The sequence below is a fragment of the Chionomys nivalis genome, chromosome 11, assembly GCF_950005125.1.
Source record: "Chionomys nivalis chromosome 11, mChiNiv1.1, whole genome shotgun sequence".
NCBI classification, from domain to species: domain Eukaryota; kingdom Metazoa; phylum Chordata; class Mammalia; order Rodentia; family Cricetidae; genus Chionomys; species Chionomys nivalis.
In genome coordinates this window covers 32,348,257-32,364,093 of record NC_080096.1, presented here as the reverse complement: position 1 = coordinate 32,364,093, position 15,837 = coordinate 32,348,257, and the positions used below count along the sequence as shown (strand labels likewise).

At 47.9% G+C, this 15,837-nt stretch overlaps 1 protein-coding gene across 3 annotated transcripts in view; it reads right to left on the bottom strand.

Moving 5' to 3' along the window:
• The window catches only part of St3gal3 (ST3 beta-galactoside alpha-2,3-sialyltransferase 3), a 220,504-nt gene that overhangs the window by 96,637 nt on the left and 108,030 nt on the right, over positions 1-15,837 (bottom strand). For all 3 annotated transcript variants that reach the window (XM_057784235.1, XM_057784238.1, XM_057784236.1), the window contains one exon: positions 8,529-8,571. In XM_057784235.1, coding sequence (XP_057640218.1) covers positions 8,529-8,571 — 43 coding nt within the window. The remainder of the gene's footprint in view (positions 1-8,528; positions 8,572-15,837) is intronic.

The window sequence follows — 15,837 nt, the reverse complement described above, 5'->3', positions numbered from 1 at the left end:
GCCTATTGGTACAGGTCAAATACTTAGGGGGCAGAGGTAGCACGAGCCCAGTGAGTGAGACAGTGTCTCACTAAGAAAAGTAAAATTAAGGATGGGGTCACAGTCCACCCACAAATTGCTTGTCCAGCACTGGCAAAGCCCTAAGCTCGGCTCCCTGCATTGTAGGGGAAAAGAGAGGGGGTGGCGGTCAGGAAATGTCAGCAGGGGCCAGGAATGGGTAAATGGGTGAGGAAGCGAGCAGTCTCTGCTGCTATCGAAGGAAGGCACACATGCCAAGAGTCCATAGCAGGAAGGGGCCTGGGATACTAGAAGCGCCCAAGTACAGAACCCAGTATGGAATAATACACCTTAAGGCAAGCAGTAAGAAGCCAGGGTCTACTCCAGACCCGAGAGCCTTGTAACATCTGAGTCACACTCTAAGAAAGCCGAGGAGCCACTAGAAGGTCCTGATCACAGGCATTCAGGTCACATATACCTTGGTTTTTAACAGGATCATTGTTGCTTCTATGTGGAGGTCAAGGCTATGGTTCGGCCTCTAAATGTTCCTTACAGGTCATGTGTTGAAGGCCTGCTCTCGGTGATGGCACTTGAGGTAGGGCATAGTGGAAGGATGTTCAATCCACTGGGGCATGTTCTTGAAGGGGATGCTGGGATCCTAGCCCCTTCCTCCTTGCTCTCCAGTTGGTACAAGGTGACATCTCTGTTTCACTGTATATGGGCTGCCAGGAGGTTCTGCCTCATCACAGGCCCAAAGGGACACGGCCATGACCAGAAACCTCTAAAACCATGAGCAAGAACAAATATTTCCTCCATTCAAGTTCATAGGAAGCTGACTAGTGCATGCTGGGAAGCAAGTATATGAGCAGAGAGCAGCTGGGAGAGCCGACATGGTGTGCAGGGATGGCTGTCTCTATAAGGTGATGGCCTGGAGGCAGGAGGAGGCTAGACCTGGAATGCTGATGGCCTGGAGGCCGGAGAAGGCTGGACCTGGGATGCTGATGGCCTGGAGGCCAGAGAAGGCTGGACCTGGGATGCTGATGGCCTGGAGGCAGGAGGAGGCTGGACCTGGGATGCTGATGGCCTGGAGGCAGGAGGAGGCTGGACCTGGGATGCTGATGGCCTGGAGGCCGGAGGAGGCTGGACCTGGGATGCTGATGGCCTGGAGGCAGGAAAAGGCTGGACCTGGGATGCTGATGGCCTGGAGGCAAGAGGAGGCTGGACCTGGGATGCTGATGGTCTGGAGGCAGGAGGAGGCTGGACCTGGGATGCTGTACTTAAGAGAAAGTCAGCAGGACTTGCTGGTGGTTCTATTTCAGAGTCAAAGAAGTGATACATTGGCTTTTCACTCAGACAACTAGGGGGATGGAGCTGCTATTTTCTGAGGTAAGAAAGATTCTGGGAGGCCAGGCTATAAATATTGGAGCTTGGTTCTAGATATGTGAACTGTGAGAAGCCAAAAACACAGCCAAGGGAAGGAAGTCCTGGGTCAATGACTCTGAAGTGTGGGAAAAAGGACTGGGCTTGATAAAAAATTGGGAGTCATCAGCATGTAAAGGACTCATAAAGCCAGCAGACAGATGAGGTAAGACAAATGAGGTCATCTACATGACTGTTAAGAAGAAGAGGTACCACAGAATATCCAGCATAGCACTGGGCATAAAATGCTTCCCTTTGCAAGCCATAAGGCAGAACTTGGCAAGGCTGTTTTAGAATCAGTAAATTTTCCTCTGGCGGCCTCCCTCATCCCTCTCTTGTTCCTATGTTTTGTTGTTGCTGCTGCTGAGACAGCGATAACTGGGTAGCTCTGGTTGGCCCAGAACATGTGACCCTCCTGGCTTGGCCACCTCAGCAGCTGGGAAGACAGGCATGTGCTGCCACGCTCCACCTCTTTTGGCAGCGCTTCAGACTGGCCCAGATTTACAGGCCTTTCTCACCTGGCCTGGCTTTCAAGGGGCTCTTGGGGCTGAAAGCTGTTGGTTTTATTCCTTTGCCTTCATATGGAATTCTCCAAGAAATTAGATGAGCATGTAAGTCTCTATGAACCTGCACGGCTGGTGGCTCTTGCTCACTCTCCCCACTATCGCCCTCATCATTTGCTCTCCAGATCTTGTTGGCCTAACTTTCCCTCACCTCTCTCCTTACTCTAAGGTGCTGTTATATTCCATGAGTCCCCCATGCCTTTGTATCTGCAGCCTCCTCGGTGAGTGTTCTTTTTACTTTCTGCTCTCAGAGAAGCCTAAGGTCTCCTCTGGAAACACCACTTCTATCACCTTCTGTGAAGGAGCTTTTTGTCTCTGCATTGCACACCTGGGGATGCCTGGCACGCCCTCCGTACTCCACCATGTATCTGAACCATTGGTATAGAGACCACCCTTATTTTAGAAACAGAGCAGGCATTGCTTACGCTGCCCAGCAGTGCCACCCTCTCTGCTGTTGCTTATGCCCCTCCACTGTTCACTAAGCTAACGTGGCACAGACTTTTTGGTTTTATCCTACGCACAAAGCATACCAGTTGGTGTTAAGATGTATTTGCTAAACAAATGAATGCACAGATGAAGTCAGGTACAGAGCAGAGGCAAGCAGAGGACAGATTTTGTTTGGAAGTTCTGTCTTCTCTGGCAGTAAGCCAATAAAAGACCCCGGATTAAGATACAGGGGTGGCTGCATCTCATTCTGGGGTCACTACTCTTATGGGAATCTGATACTTACTGATTAAATAGAAGCCCAAAGTCAGAGCTAGTGAGATGTAGACCTTGGCATTTAAAATTCATGCCCAATTCCAGAGCCTCTTTTTCATTTTAATTTATAGTTACATATTTATTTATTTATTTAATTTATTTATTTATTTACAGTGTGTAGGTATGGACACATGAGAAGAGGTCAGGGGACAACTTGTAAGAGTCAGTTCCCTCTTTCCATCATGTGATTTCTGGGGATCAAACTGAGGTCAGTAAGTGCCTTTACCTACTGAGCCATCTTGCCAGCAATGTTTCACTGTTTCTCCTCTCCTCTCCTCTCCTCTCCTCCCCTCCCTTCCCCTCCCCTCCCCTCCTCTCCTAAAACTGCTATTTAGTACAGGCTGACCTGGAACTGGAGATTCCCCCTACTGTTGACTTCCACATACGGGGATTACAGGTATGTGCCGCCATGCCTGGCACCCACAATTTATGTTTTCGGCTACCAAAAGGTATTGTCTTCCCGAATGTTAGACTATGCATTGAGCTTCAGGTTCAATGGCAGGCTGATCCTGTCAAGCAATAAGGTGGAGAGTGACGGGGCAGGACACCCAACATCTCCCTCTGGTTTCCACACACAGCACATGCAACGGCACACATACACCCCAGACAGAGAGAGGAAGGGAGGGGCAAAAAGGAATGTCCCCAGACCTTTAAATGTTTGCTACCTGGCTTATCTCCTAGCTGACTGTCTTCATTTGTGTCTCTGCAGTTAACCCCTTCTATTAAGATTTAAAGTGTGACTATTGTAACTTTGACTTCTAGAAGCTCATTTATGATCTTTTAAAAGGTTATTTATTGAGTGGTCATGGTAGGTGCATGTGTGTTACGGTCTAAGTGTGGAAGTCAGAGGACAACTTACAGGAATCGACTCTCTCCTTTTACTGTGTCGGTTGGAAAGACTGAACTCAGGTGGGCAGGCTCAGCTGCAAACCCTTCCTGGCTGAGGCGTTTTGCTGGCCCAATTTATTATTTATTTATTTACTTATTGGTACTTTTTAAAATTTTTTTAAAAAGAACGATCTTTTCTCATTTTACATACCAATCCCAGTTCCCAATCCCTTCTTCTTGCCCCCAAACCTTCCATCCACTACTTGGAGAGGGTAAGGCTTACCATGGGAAGTCACCAAAGTCTAGCACATTGTTTTGAGGATAAAGGCCCTCCCCACTATAGCTAGGCTAAGCAAGGTATCTTTCCAAAGAGAATGGGTTCCAAAAAGCCAGTATAAGCAGTAGGGATAAATCCTGGTCACACTGCCAGTGGCCCCACAGTCTGCCCCAGTCATGCAACAGTCACCATATTCAGAGGGTCTAGTTTGGTCCTCTGATGGTTCCCCACTGTCAGGCGGGAGTCAGTGAGCTCCCATTAGCTCAAGTAAGATGTTTAAGTGGCTATCCCCACCATGGTGTTAACCCTTTTGCTTGTACTATCGCTCTTCCCTCTCTTTGACTGGACTTTGGGAGCTCAGCCTAGTTTTCTGCTGTGGATCTCTGCATCTGCTGCCATCAGTTGCTAGATGAAGGTTCTACGATGACATTTAAGATAGTCACCAATCTGACTACAGGGCAAGGCCAGTTCAGGCACCCTCTTCACAACTGCTTAGGATCTTATGGGATATAGATCTAAATAGAGAATTCTCAACAGAAGAATCTAAAATGGCTGAAAGACTTAAGGAAATGTTCAACATTCTTAGCCATCAGGGAAATGCATATCAAAATGACTTTGAGATACCATCTTACACCCGTCAGAATGGCTAAGATAAAAAACACCAATGATTGATAGTTATTCTAGAGAGGATGTGGAGTAAGGGGAACACTCCTTCATTGTTGGGGGTGTACAACCTCTCTGGAAATTGGTATGGTGGTTTCTCAGAAAACTGGGAATCAGTCTACCTGAAGACCCAGCAATACCACTCTTGGGCATATACCCAAAGGATGCTCAATTATACCACAAGGACATTTGCTCAACCATGTTTATAGCAGCACTATTTGTAATAGCCAGAATCTGGAAACAACCTAGATGCCTCTCAACTGAAGAACAAATAAAGAAAACGTAGTACGTTTACACAATGGGGTACTACTCAGGGGTAAAAAATAAAACAGTAACATCTTGAAATTTGCAGGCAAATGAATGGAACTAGAAAAAAAAAACATCCTGAGTGAGGTAACCCAGACTCAGAAAGACAAATACAGTATGTATTCACTCATAAATGGATATTGGATGTAAAGCAAAGGATAACACGCCTATAGTGCACAACCCCAGAGAAACTAGGTAACAAGGAGAACCCTAAAAGAAACATACATGGATCCCCCTGGGAAGGGGAAATAGACAAGATCACCTGAGAAAATTGGGAGTATGGGGGTTGGGGGAAGGAGGAAGGAAGGAGAAGAGGAGGGAAAAGAGAACTCGAGGGACAGGGATGTCAAGATGGGGAAAAGACAGAGAGGGAGAACAAGGAAAGAAATATCTTGATTGAGGGAGCCATTATGGGGCTAGCAAGAAACCTGCACTAGGGCTGGAGAGATGGCTCAGAGGTTAAGAGCATTGCCTGCTCTTCCAAAGGTCCTGAGTTCAATTCCCAGCAACCACATGGTGGCTGACAACCATCTATAATGGAGTCTGGTGCCCTCTTCTGGCCTGCAGGCATACATACAGACAGGATATTGTATACATAATAAATAAATATTTTTTTTAAAAAAAGAAACCTGCACGAGAGAAATTCCCAGGAATCCTCTTTTTTTTTTTTTTTTTTTTTTTTTTTAAATTGAAGGTTCTATTTTACTGTTCTTAATCCTACGTAATTCAGTCTTGTGTGGTACACAGAATTGTTTTATGACCGGTCACTCCAACTTGAGAAATCTCTGCCAGGCGTCCCCTCCCATGGCCTGCTGTTTGTCGTGGTCCCTGCCAATGACGGTTTGTGGCTCCCTTGTGCATTCTTCTCTACTGTGAACTGCTCATTTCGTTGAACGGCTACTTGCCAGGAGTTCACATCCTTTTCTCGAGAAGTTTTTAGTGTGCTGCTGCCAGGTGCTTGGTGGCACTTGCCAAATCTGGGGTGTTTTACATGTGGCCTTGGGAGCTCCTAGCTTACCCGAGGATGAGACTCTGGGAGTCAACTGCAAGTGTTTTTGTCTGCAGACTTTTTAGCCTAATCCGCTCAGAGCTAGGGTAAGCACCTGATAATCCTGGCCTGGAGGTTCAGGGTTAAGTCTAGTTTATTCTTACACAGATCCCTCTGCGGTTACAGTTTAGCATGGAAAGGGTTAAAAAGTGGCAAATATGGAGACATTAACAGGTTCTGACTGGAAGCTCTAGAATCTAACCAGAGTCTTTGAAGAGCAGGGCGTGTGGATAAGTGGATGATAGAGGGGCCGTATTTAAAGAGAAAGCAGCAGCTTATAGAACGCAGACATTTTTATACTCAAGAAGCTAGATTAACCTGAGTTAAGATGAACAAAGCAATCCTTGCATTTGCGTATCTACAACAGATTATACAAGGCTTTCTTTCTTTCTCTATAAATTACAACAATGCAACTGAATAGTCCATATTTTTCATAAGGAAAAAATTGGGGTTCAGGAAGCTTGAATGGGATGTTTAAGGTCACATAACACTAAGCAGCAGAGGCAGAACTCGGGCTCAGCTCTGGTCCATGCTGTGTCCCTCTTACACATTAGAAACAGAACACCACATGACCAGAAGATGCTTTGTAAAGAGAGATGGAAATATGGCTGAGGGATCACCCCCACAGCAGAATCCTTAACTTGGAGACCTCTCCCTGAATACATTTCCCTCGGAGGAAATCACTGGACTGGAAAAGCCTGCCCCTCACAGTGTGGCAGGAAGATTCTGGCCCGCCCCTCAGTGTGGCAGGAAGGTTCTAGCCCTCCCCTCACAGTGTGGCAGAAGGTTCTAGCCCTCCCCTCACAGTGTGGCAGAAGGTTCTAGCCTGCCCCTCACAGTGTGGCAGAAGGTTCTGGCCTGCCCCTCAGTGTGAGTTAAATACAGGGCTAAGTCAATTTCTTGGCCAAAGTCCAAATCTTCTCATCAATCCACGGAATTGGCCTGGTACGCAGCAGCAAGCTCCACAGAGATCTATCCCATACCGCTCAACTGTCAAGACAGCGCGGGGGGGGGGGGGGGGGAGGCACTGCCCCCTCCTCCACTGCTGAAGACAGCTTAAACACTGCAGTTGACACGTCCACAGTAACATCTCCTTTGTGCATCTGTAATTACTGCCTCTTCGCTGGTCTGGAGGCATTTCACTTGTTTATGGCTTATACTTGATTTGCTTCGTTTTTCTGTACATAGCACTGAACGGAGACATTTCCAAGAGGAAAGCCTGCGACTCTTTAGCCCAATCAGGACCACACCCCAGATGTTAACATGGGCCTAACATCTCTCGGCCTGCCTTGTAAAAGAGATCAGACAGTTCTTCCCTGGAAGCGGCCTCTGTGACATCTAAAAGCTGGGAGAGCTACAGCGCCTGAACACATATCTCGAGGCACCAGAGCCAAGACTCTAGATTCCAGGAGAAGGGGCCAGCGGCCAGATAGTTCCACGGGAAAGCTTCATATGGATGATTTAATATAGGTGTGGCTATTACCATCTGAAGCAGCTGTATATAAGACCTTATGCAAAAGGGAAAGGAAAGAGATGCAATTCTGATCTTTCACGACATTATATCTCAGGGATACAGGAGCCCACGATGGCTGACAACAGAAGGGACTAAGTATCAACCATGTGAGTGATCCTGTACAGGGAATAAGCGAACAGAATGGACAAAGATCCAACTTCTAGTGTTATGATCACATGGGCTGTGTTCATCCATCTATCCACCCACCCCCTCATCTATGCATAAACTCATCCATCTTAGCCATCTATCCACCCACCCACTCCACTCCTACTTAGCCACCCACCTCCTATCCATCTATCCAAGCACTCAGGGTTTGCTGAACACCTAACAAAACTACACCTATGCTGCTTTGGCACAAGAGAGACCAGGAAAGACTGCTGGAGTACTCATAGGCCCCCGAGTTAACCACTTCAATTAAATCCTTCTAGCAACTTATAAAGTATGGATACTGTCTTCATCTTACAGACAAAATGGGCTCAAAGTAGCTAAGACACTTGCCCAAGATCACAAGTTCAGTAAGTGGCAATCTGGGATTTGAACCAAGCTTTGCCTGGCTCTGAGCCTATGACCTTAATAAATTAATAATCATCACATTTATAGGATAGCCAGACAACTGGAAGACAACAGGGGTAAGAAATTCAAAGGAAACACAGAAGACAATTTGGTGTAGAGAGTAAGTAATCCTGGGGTTTTCCACGCGGCATAACAGGGACAGGCAGTGCTGGGCACAGGTACCAAACCTCTGAGAAGCAGACAGGGAGGTCTGCCTATGCGAGGAAAGACATCTCAACGGGCAGAAGTGGAAAGCAAGCACAGGTCTGCTGGGTGGGAGGGCATCTTTGCCAGTTTCTCCATCACGCCCACTCTGCGGGAGAAGCTATTTCAGGGCCCTTTGGCCACGCAAGCCCCTGCAGTGGCCTTTTGTAATGAGCCACCTGTGGCAGCCTAACGCAAGGCCTCAGTTTGTACCTACCATCCCGTCCTGCCCAGGTTCCTGTAGACAGGAACATGCTTGAAGACTCTGCTTGCAATCTGAGGACAGAGACCCCAGGGAGTCCCCCCAAAACCAAAGGGGTAAGAGGGTGGCCCTTCCAAGCTAGACATAGGCTCTTACAGATGTCTGCCGAGAGTCAAACATTTTCCCGTTCTACTCACAGTTTAGAGTCCAGCTTCAGAAGGAAACCCAGCCGATCATACTCTGAAAAGGAAGAGCAGAGATGTTACTGAGGGCAAGCCATTGCTACCACTGTGGTCGCATTCCCAGAGCTACGCCATGAGGTCAAGCAGTGCTTGGGGAAAACATACACAATTCAAATGCTTCAAAGAACAGAAGCATATATGCCATAGCCAAATTCAGTCACATAACATAAACTGAACACTTATTGTGTCTGAAGAGCCAGGTTCGGAAGCAGCTGTTTTCTAGGTCTCTGCGGCCATTCAGTCCTATGCTAATTCCAAATTGCTTTCTGGAATAAACATGGCGCTTGAAATTGGAATTTGGTAAATCAGAGACTGGACTCTGAAGAACGAGGCCTGAAGTCATCGCAGGTTCTTCTAAGCTCCAAGCACAGAATCTGGTCAATGAGCTGGTTTCCTCGTGAGCATCTGTTGTCAAGCTGACACAATGCACAGCTATCTCAGGGCATCTCATTTGGGGGCTGTCTCAATCAGAATGACCTGTGGCCAGGTTCCTGAAGCATTTCCCTAATTACTGACTGATGGGGGGGGGGTGTCGTCCAGCCACTGTGGGTGGTGCCATACGTAAGGTATTAAAGAAAGCTAACTGAACAACAAGGGGGAGCAAGTCAAGCAGCACACCTCCATGGTTTCTGTCTCAGATTTCTGCCTTGATAGATTTTAACCTGTAAGACCAAACAGAACCTTCCACCAAACCTAACTTGTTGTTGGTGATATGTTTTTTCTTGTTTGTTTTCTTTTTTGGTTTTATAAGATAGAGTTCTTCTGTGCAGCCCTGGCTGTCCTAGAACTTGATCTGTAGACCAGGCTGGCCTTGAACTCAGAGATCTGCCTGCCTCTGCCTCCCGAGTGCTGAGATTAAAGGTGTGCAGTGTGCCACCACCCCTGGCCTCAAGCGGCTTCAGTCAATGTTTTTTCACAGCAACAGAAAGCGAACCAATTGGAGTGAAGACAGAGTCAGCCACGAGATCCTCAGACCCACAGCAGCAACTCTCAGTGTGGGAACCATGAGACTGTGAGGTCCAAGACCATAAAAAGGAGACTTAAGAACAAATATTGGCCAGGTGTTTATAATACACTGAAGCCCCTAGCATTTTAGTATTTTACTATGTTTTAAAGTGAGATTAAAGCAGTCTGTAGTGGTTTAAACATGAATGTACCTATTGGCTCTGCATTTGAATGTTTGGGCCTTAGTTGGTAGCACTGTCTGGGAAGGCTTAGGAGGCATAGCCTTGTTAGAGAAAGGACATAGCTGGGGGTGGGCCTTGGGATTTCAAAGTCCCATCCCATTCCGGGTTTGCCCTCTCTGTTTCCTGATTAAGGTTCAGTAGGGGAGCCCTCTGCTTCCATCTCTAGCTGCCGTGCTCACTGCTGCCCTGCCCCTCCATGACAGGCTCTGCTCTTCCCTCTATTAGCTGCCTGGGTCATGGCGTTCCAGCACAGCAATTGAATAGGAACTAATACATAGTTTTAAACATCGTGTAGACATGGGCTTCCAGAAAGGACTCTGGGAGTGGGTAAACATACAGAAATAAAGTGCAGCTGAGGGGACTATGCCACCAGCGAATGTCCCTGGGCCCTGTGTGCTTGCTGCGGATTTCAGATCTGTCTCCAAGATTTTCTACAGCTCAAATGAAATACAAAGCATGGATTTCACGGCTCAGAGTTTCCATACAATAAAGTGGGAGAACCCTGGCTGTTATACGTCAAGGGTGTTTTCTGTGGCCTCAAAAACATTTTTTTTTTTTTGGCACAAGGAAAACGATATAAGTGCCATGAAGTTGTTGCTTCCACCGCCGCTCAATGATGGACGGGTGTGTCTATGTCAAAGTCAGCTGGCCTGCCGCTGACAGCTCACTCTGAGGCTGAAACGGAATATCAAGACCAAAACTCAAAGCAGAAGAGGCCGAGCAACAAGGCTTTCAAGGAACTCAACTTTTAATAAGCAATCAAGAGAGAATTCATGCACATCAAAAAGTACCACAGAGAACAGGGTGGTGGTGGTGCACACCTTCAGTCCCAGCACTCAGGAGAGAGAGGCAGGTGGATCTCTGAGCTCGAGGCCAGCCTGGTCTACAGAGAAAGTTCCAGGACAGACAGGGCTACACAGAGAAACCCTGTTTTGGAAAACAAAAATAAAGAACAACAACAGCAAAAAGTACCACAGAGTCATCCCATGAGGCATTAAGACAAGCACCTGGCTGTTACAGTCAAAGGGCTATGACAGGAGGGGCGTGTGTGAGTGTGTGTGTGTCCGTGTCCTGCTCTATCACTCCCCACTTTATTCCCTTGAGACATGGTCTCTGACTGAACCTGGAGCTAGGCTACTGGTCAGCAAGTGCCAGAAATTCTCCTGTCTCAGCTCACACAGAGCGGGGCTATGGGTACGGATGGGCACACCCAGCTTTTTATGTGGGTGGTGGGGATCTGAACCCATGTCCTCATGCTTGCTCAGAAAGTGTGCTTACTTATCCCCAACCCGAGGGAAGACATCTTCTCAACACTGAAAGCATCAACAAGGTCACAAAACGAAATAGAAGACTTGTCTCCCAGGAGAATTCTCTTGGGTAAGTGAATCGTTCCTCAGGTCATTCTAGTTTTTTTCTGATTCAGAGTCACAGGACTTTACTTCATATGTTAGGAACTAACAAAAACCAGCAAGGAAAACAAAAAGACTTCGATGCTAAAAACTAAAGATACAATGAAAAAAGAAAGAAAGAAAAAAAAAGAAAAAAAGATACAATGAAAAAGAGTGGCTTTCAAAGTTGAATATTCTTTCAACGCTTGTATTCCGGCATTCTAGGGAAAAGAAACATCACCAGCCTGCCTGATTCTTGTCATCTGTCCCCGCTTGGGCACACAGTGTACCACACCCCAGTGGACTCCTTCCAGAAGTCGGAGGAGGCCTTCCCTCTTGTGGGGAGCCCAAGTGTCAGGTGCCAGGCAAGAACACAACACAGATGAGGGAAGGGGAGAATGCAACAGCCTTCAGAGCCAACGCTTCATACCAATTATTCTAAGTGTTTCCAAAACTGAACCTAAGCTGGGCATAGGGGCACAGAGCTACAATCCTGATTACTCAGGAAGGTTGTTAAGCTTAAAGGCAGCCTGGACAATTTGGCAAGACCAAATCTTAAAATAAAACTTTAAGAGGGGCTGGCTGGGGATGGAGCTCAGTGGTAGAGTGCTTGCTTAGTATGCCCAAGGCTCTGATTTCAATTCTTTTTAATTGTTTCTTTTTGAGACAGGGTTTCTCTGTGTAGTCCAGGCTGACCTGGAACTCACTCCGTAGACCAGGCTAATGTTGAATTTAGAGATCCATTTCTGCACCCTGCCTGCTGGGATTACAGGCGTGCACCACCACTGCTTAGTTGACTTCAATTCTTTTTTTTTTTTTTTTTTTTTGGTATTTTGAGACAGGGTTTCTCTGTAGCTTTGGTGCCCGTCCCGGAACTGGCTCTTGTAGACCAGGCTGGCCTCGAACGCCCAGAGATCCACCTGCCTCTGCCTCCCAAGTGCTGGGATTAAAGGCGTGTGGCACGACCGCCCGGCTTGACTTCAATTCTTAATGGAGGAAGTGGGACAGAATGCTATTGAGACCATGAAAAACCATTATCACCCCTGTGTTAGTACTTTCCTTCTTGTTGAGAGAAAACACGTGACAAAAGCAACATAAAGAAGTGAGGTTTATTCTGGGTCACAGTTCAGGGCACAGGCCATCCTGGTGAGGCAGCCTGGCAGTAAGCACCTGAGGTGGCTGCTGGTATAGTCGGGGGGCAGGCAGCAATGGAGGCGCCTGCTCAGGTGGCTCTCCCTTCTTATTCAGTGCAGGACTCCAGCCCGTGGAATGGTGCCACCCAAACTTAAGGTGTGTCCTCCTGCCTCAGCCTAGTTTAGAAACTCCCTCCCAGCCGTGCCCAAAGGCTGACGTCCACAGTGATCCCGAGTCGTCCGGTCACAGTCACAACTTGCCGTCACCCTCATGGAGTCACTGCATAGCAACCATGATTTTTCAAAGCCATTTTGAGCTCTGCCCTATAACACACACACACACACACACACACACACACACACACACACGTTTGTAGTGAAACCCAAGGTTTGCGCGTGCCAGACAAGCACCCTGCTACTGAGCTCCATCCCCAGGCAGCATGGCCTTTCCGAAGAATGTCCCTTCCAAGGCCTCCCTAGTCTACCCTTTCAGATCATTCTCTTCGGTTCTTAGGAGCTGAGCCCCATTCGTTACCAATCTTCTGATGGGCTTTTGTTGCTGATTTTCAAAGTGAGGACTTAGGTTCTGTTTTTAAGGTAAAATTCATCAATCTATAAAGACAGGGAGTAGACTGAAGAAATAGTGCGTATAGATTGTGTACAGAAACCAAAACGTGCCTGCGGCAGGATCCAAGGATCCGTGCCTACATCAGGGTACCTAAGCAAACTGCTGTGGCCTGCCAGCTGATGAGCGGACAGACACTCCATAGATATTATTGGCTGTTCTTACCAAGACCACTTGGTCACAACAATCATAAGCAGAAATAAATTAATGTGAAAAGAAATTTCAGTTTTTTTGTTTGTTTTTGTTTTTTCGAGACAGGGTTTCTCTGTAGCTTTGGAGCCTGTCCTGGAATTCCCTTTGTAGACCAGGCTGGCCTCGAACTCACAGAGATCCACTTGCCTCTGCCTCTCAAGTGCTGGGATTAAAGGTGTGCACCACCACCGCCCAGCTTCAGTCAAGTTTTAAAAGTAACCAATTTCCCTTTTTTAAAACTGTGTACGTGTGTGTGCTTGTGTGTGTGTGTGTCTTTGAGTCTGTATGAGCACTTGTGTACAGGTGTCTGAGGAGGCTAGAAAAGGGCATTAGATCCCTTGGAGCTGGACTTGCAGGTGGCTGGAAGCCACCCAATGTGAGTGCTGAGAACCATTTTGAGGTCCTCTCCAAGCAGCAAACACTCTTAAGCACTGTGCCTTCTCTCCAGTCCTTAAAGTAATGAGTTTCATATATATAGAGTGCTGAAGACCCTCCTCACATTAAATACAGGAAAATCAGTTGTCAGAGATGAAGAGACCACTTGGGAAACTCCCTTGAGGAGAACTGTTACGAACCCCACCTCTGGAAGGCCGGGAGTGTTGTCTTATCATGCCAGGCTGGCAAGGGACACTTACTACATGCCCGTCAAAGCACGGAGACACAGTGGGCTGCCTGCAGAGGGCTTCCCATCTGGAAGTCTGGCGGCACCGTGAGGGGCTGCCATGGCAGGAGAGCTGCATGGGGCTGGCCTGCACTCCTGAACGAGCTAGGAGGATATGCTTTTAGTTCCTTCCTAAAAACATTCACCTAGATCGGTGTTTCTCAACCTTCCTAATGCTTTGATCCTTTAATGATCAAACGATCATTAATGCAGGAGCCCCCAGCCATAAAACTATTCTGTTGCTACTTCATAACTGTAATTTTGCTACTATTATGAATCCTAACAAATAGCTGATATCCAAGGGGGTCTTGACCCACAGGTTGAGAACCACTGGCCTAGCGTGTTCACAGGCCCTCAGCAGCCATCCAGACTCCCGGGAGCTGTGGAGAAGGCATTAAGACTGAGGCACAGCACCCAGGACAAGCTGGAGTCTGCCAAAGGCCTACAGGAGCACCCAGCATCAACTTTAAACACATGCAGGATCCAGAGAGTACAACACTCGGCCAGAGTTTCCTTCTCTTCCTCTACAGCTATCGGAGGGAAGCCAGAAAGGGCAGCGGGCAATTGGGAGAGGGCAGAAAGAAGACAGACGCAGGCCTCCTCTTCCCGAAGCCGGCCCCTATAGGACAAGGCCTAATGAGCTTAAAGGAAGTAACTACAATTCTGGTTTTGTTGTTTGTTTGTTTGTTTGTTTGTTTGTTTTTTTGAGACAAGGTCCCACTACATAGCCTTGGCTGGCCTAGAGCTTGCTATTATAGACCAGGCAGGCCTCAAACTCAGAGATCTGCTTCTACCTCTAGAATGCTGGGATTAAGGTGTGTACCACCACACCTGGCTTCAGAACTACAGCCCTGAATGAATTGAAAATTACGTAAGACTAGATGTTCTAATTCGGGACTTGTCAGTCAAAGCGATCACGGGGTTTTGTTACTACAGAAATATCTGGAACTTCACTGGACTTGTACACTGAGAACATTAAGGGGACAGAAGGTGAAAGGATTAAGAAAGAAAGGCAAAGTGGGTACCTTTCGGCAGGCCCTGCCACGGTATGCCACTATGCAAACACGCCATGCACAACAGAGTTGGTGCAAGAGGAGGAGCTTACAGGGGAACAGAGAAAGAGTGCAAGGCCATGTCAGAGTGGGGACATGAGGGAGGCGGGCAGACGGGCACGCAGAGACCAGAGGAAGAAGGAAGGAGCAAGAGAGCAAGCTGTGCCTGGCGGGCACTTTTAAGGGGTCCACAAGTTGCTCAGCTGACCGCGGAAAGGCACCTGGCAACAGGAGATGCTGCAACTGCTTTGGTGGCAGAGGCGGGCTGCTGTGCCGGCAGGAAGCCACGGGGTTATCATGTGATGTGGCCTGCATTTTCAGCTGCGCTGGCGCAGACAAACAGCAACTTACATGATTAGCTATTCGGTTGCTGTTTTAGTTTTCTGGGGTACTGAGGAGAAAGGACCCAGAGCCTGGCCCATGCTAAGCAAACTGAATTTGTACCCCCAACACAACAGGATGGTTTCGGGTTTAAACCAAGGGAAGGGCCGACTGTAGAACCACGCAGATCAGTGGGCCACCCCTGGGCTGGCTTCACTTTCCCCATGAGAGTTTTCAACACGGCTTTTCAACATGGCCTCCAGCAATGGGTAGGTGGTACCTTGAGCCTTACCATGGAAAGGGACTACAATTCACCCCTCTGTTCCTGGTTTGGAAACCCCTAGTGAGGGGTGGGTGTGGACCAGGTTTGCAGCAACTGTTCTCAGACACTGAAGAAGAGCTGGGGGGGGGGGGGGGAGTGATAAGTCTCCACCACACACACACACACACACACACACACACACACACACACAGTTTGCCAGAAGGAATGTGCCATCCTGAGCAAAGGCCCCTTGGAACGGTAGGAAGCACCTCTGGCGATGTTCGCAGTAGCCAGCTCTCTGAGGAGCAGCGGGCCACAGGCCCCATTCTCGCTCCTCATTTGTCTTCCCTGACAGCCTCCTACAAGGACCATGCTCACGGTGCTCCCTAAGCTCGCTGCTCTCACCACTTGGCTTTCCCCCTCCGCCTCCTGCCTGAACCCGC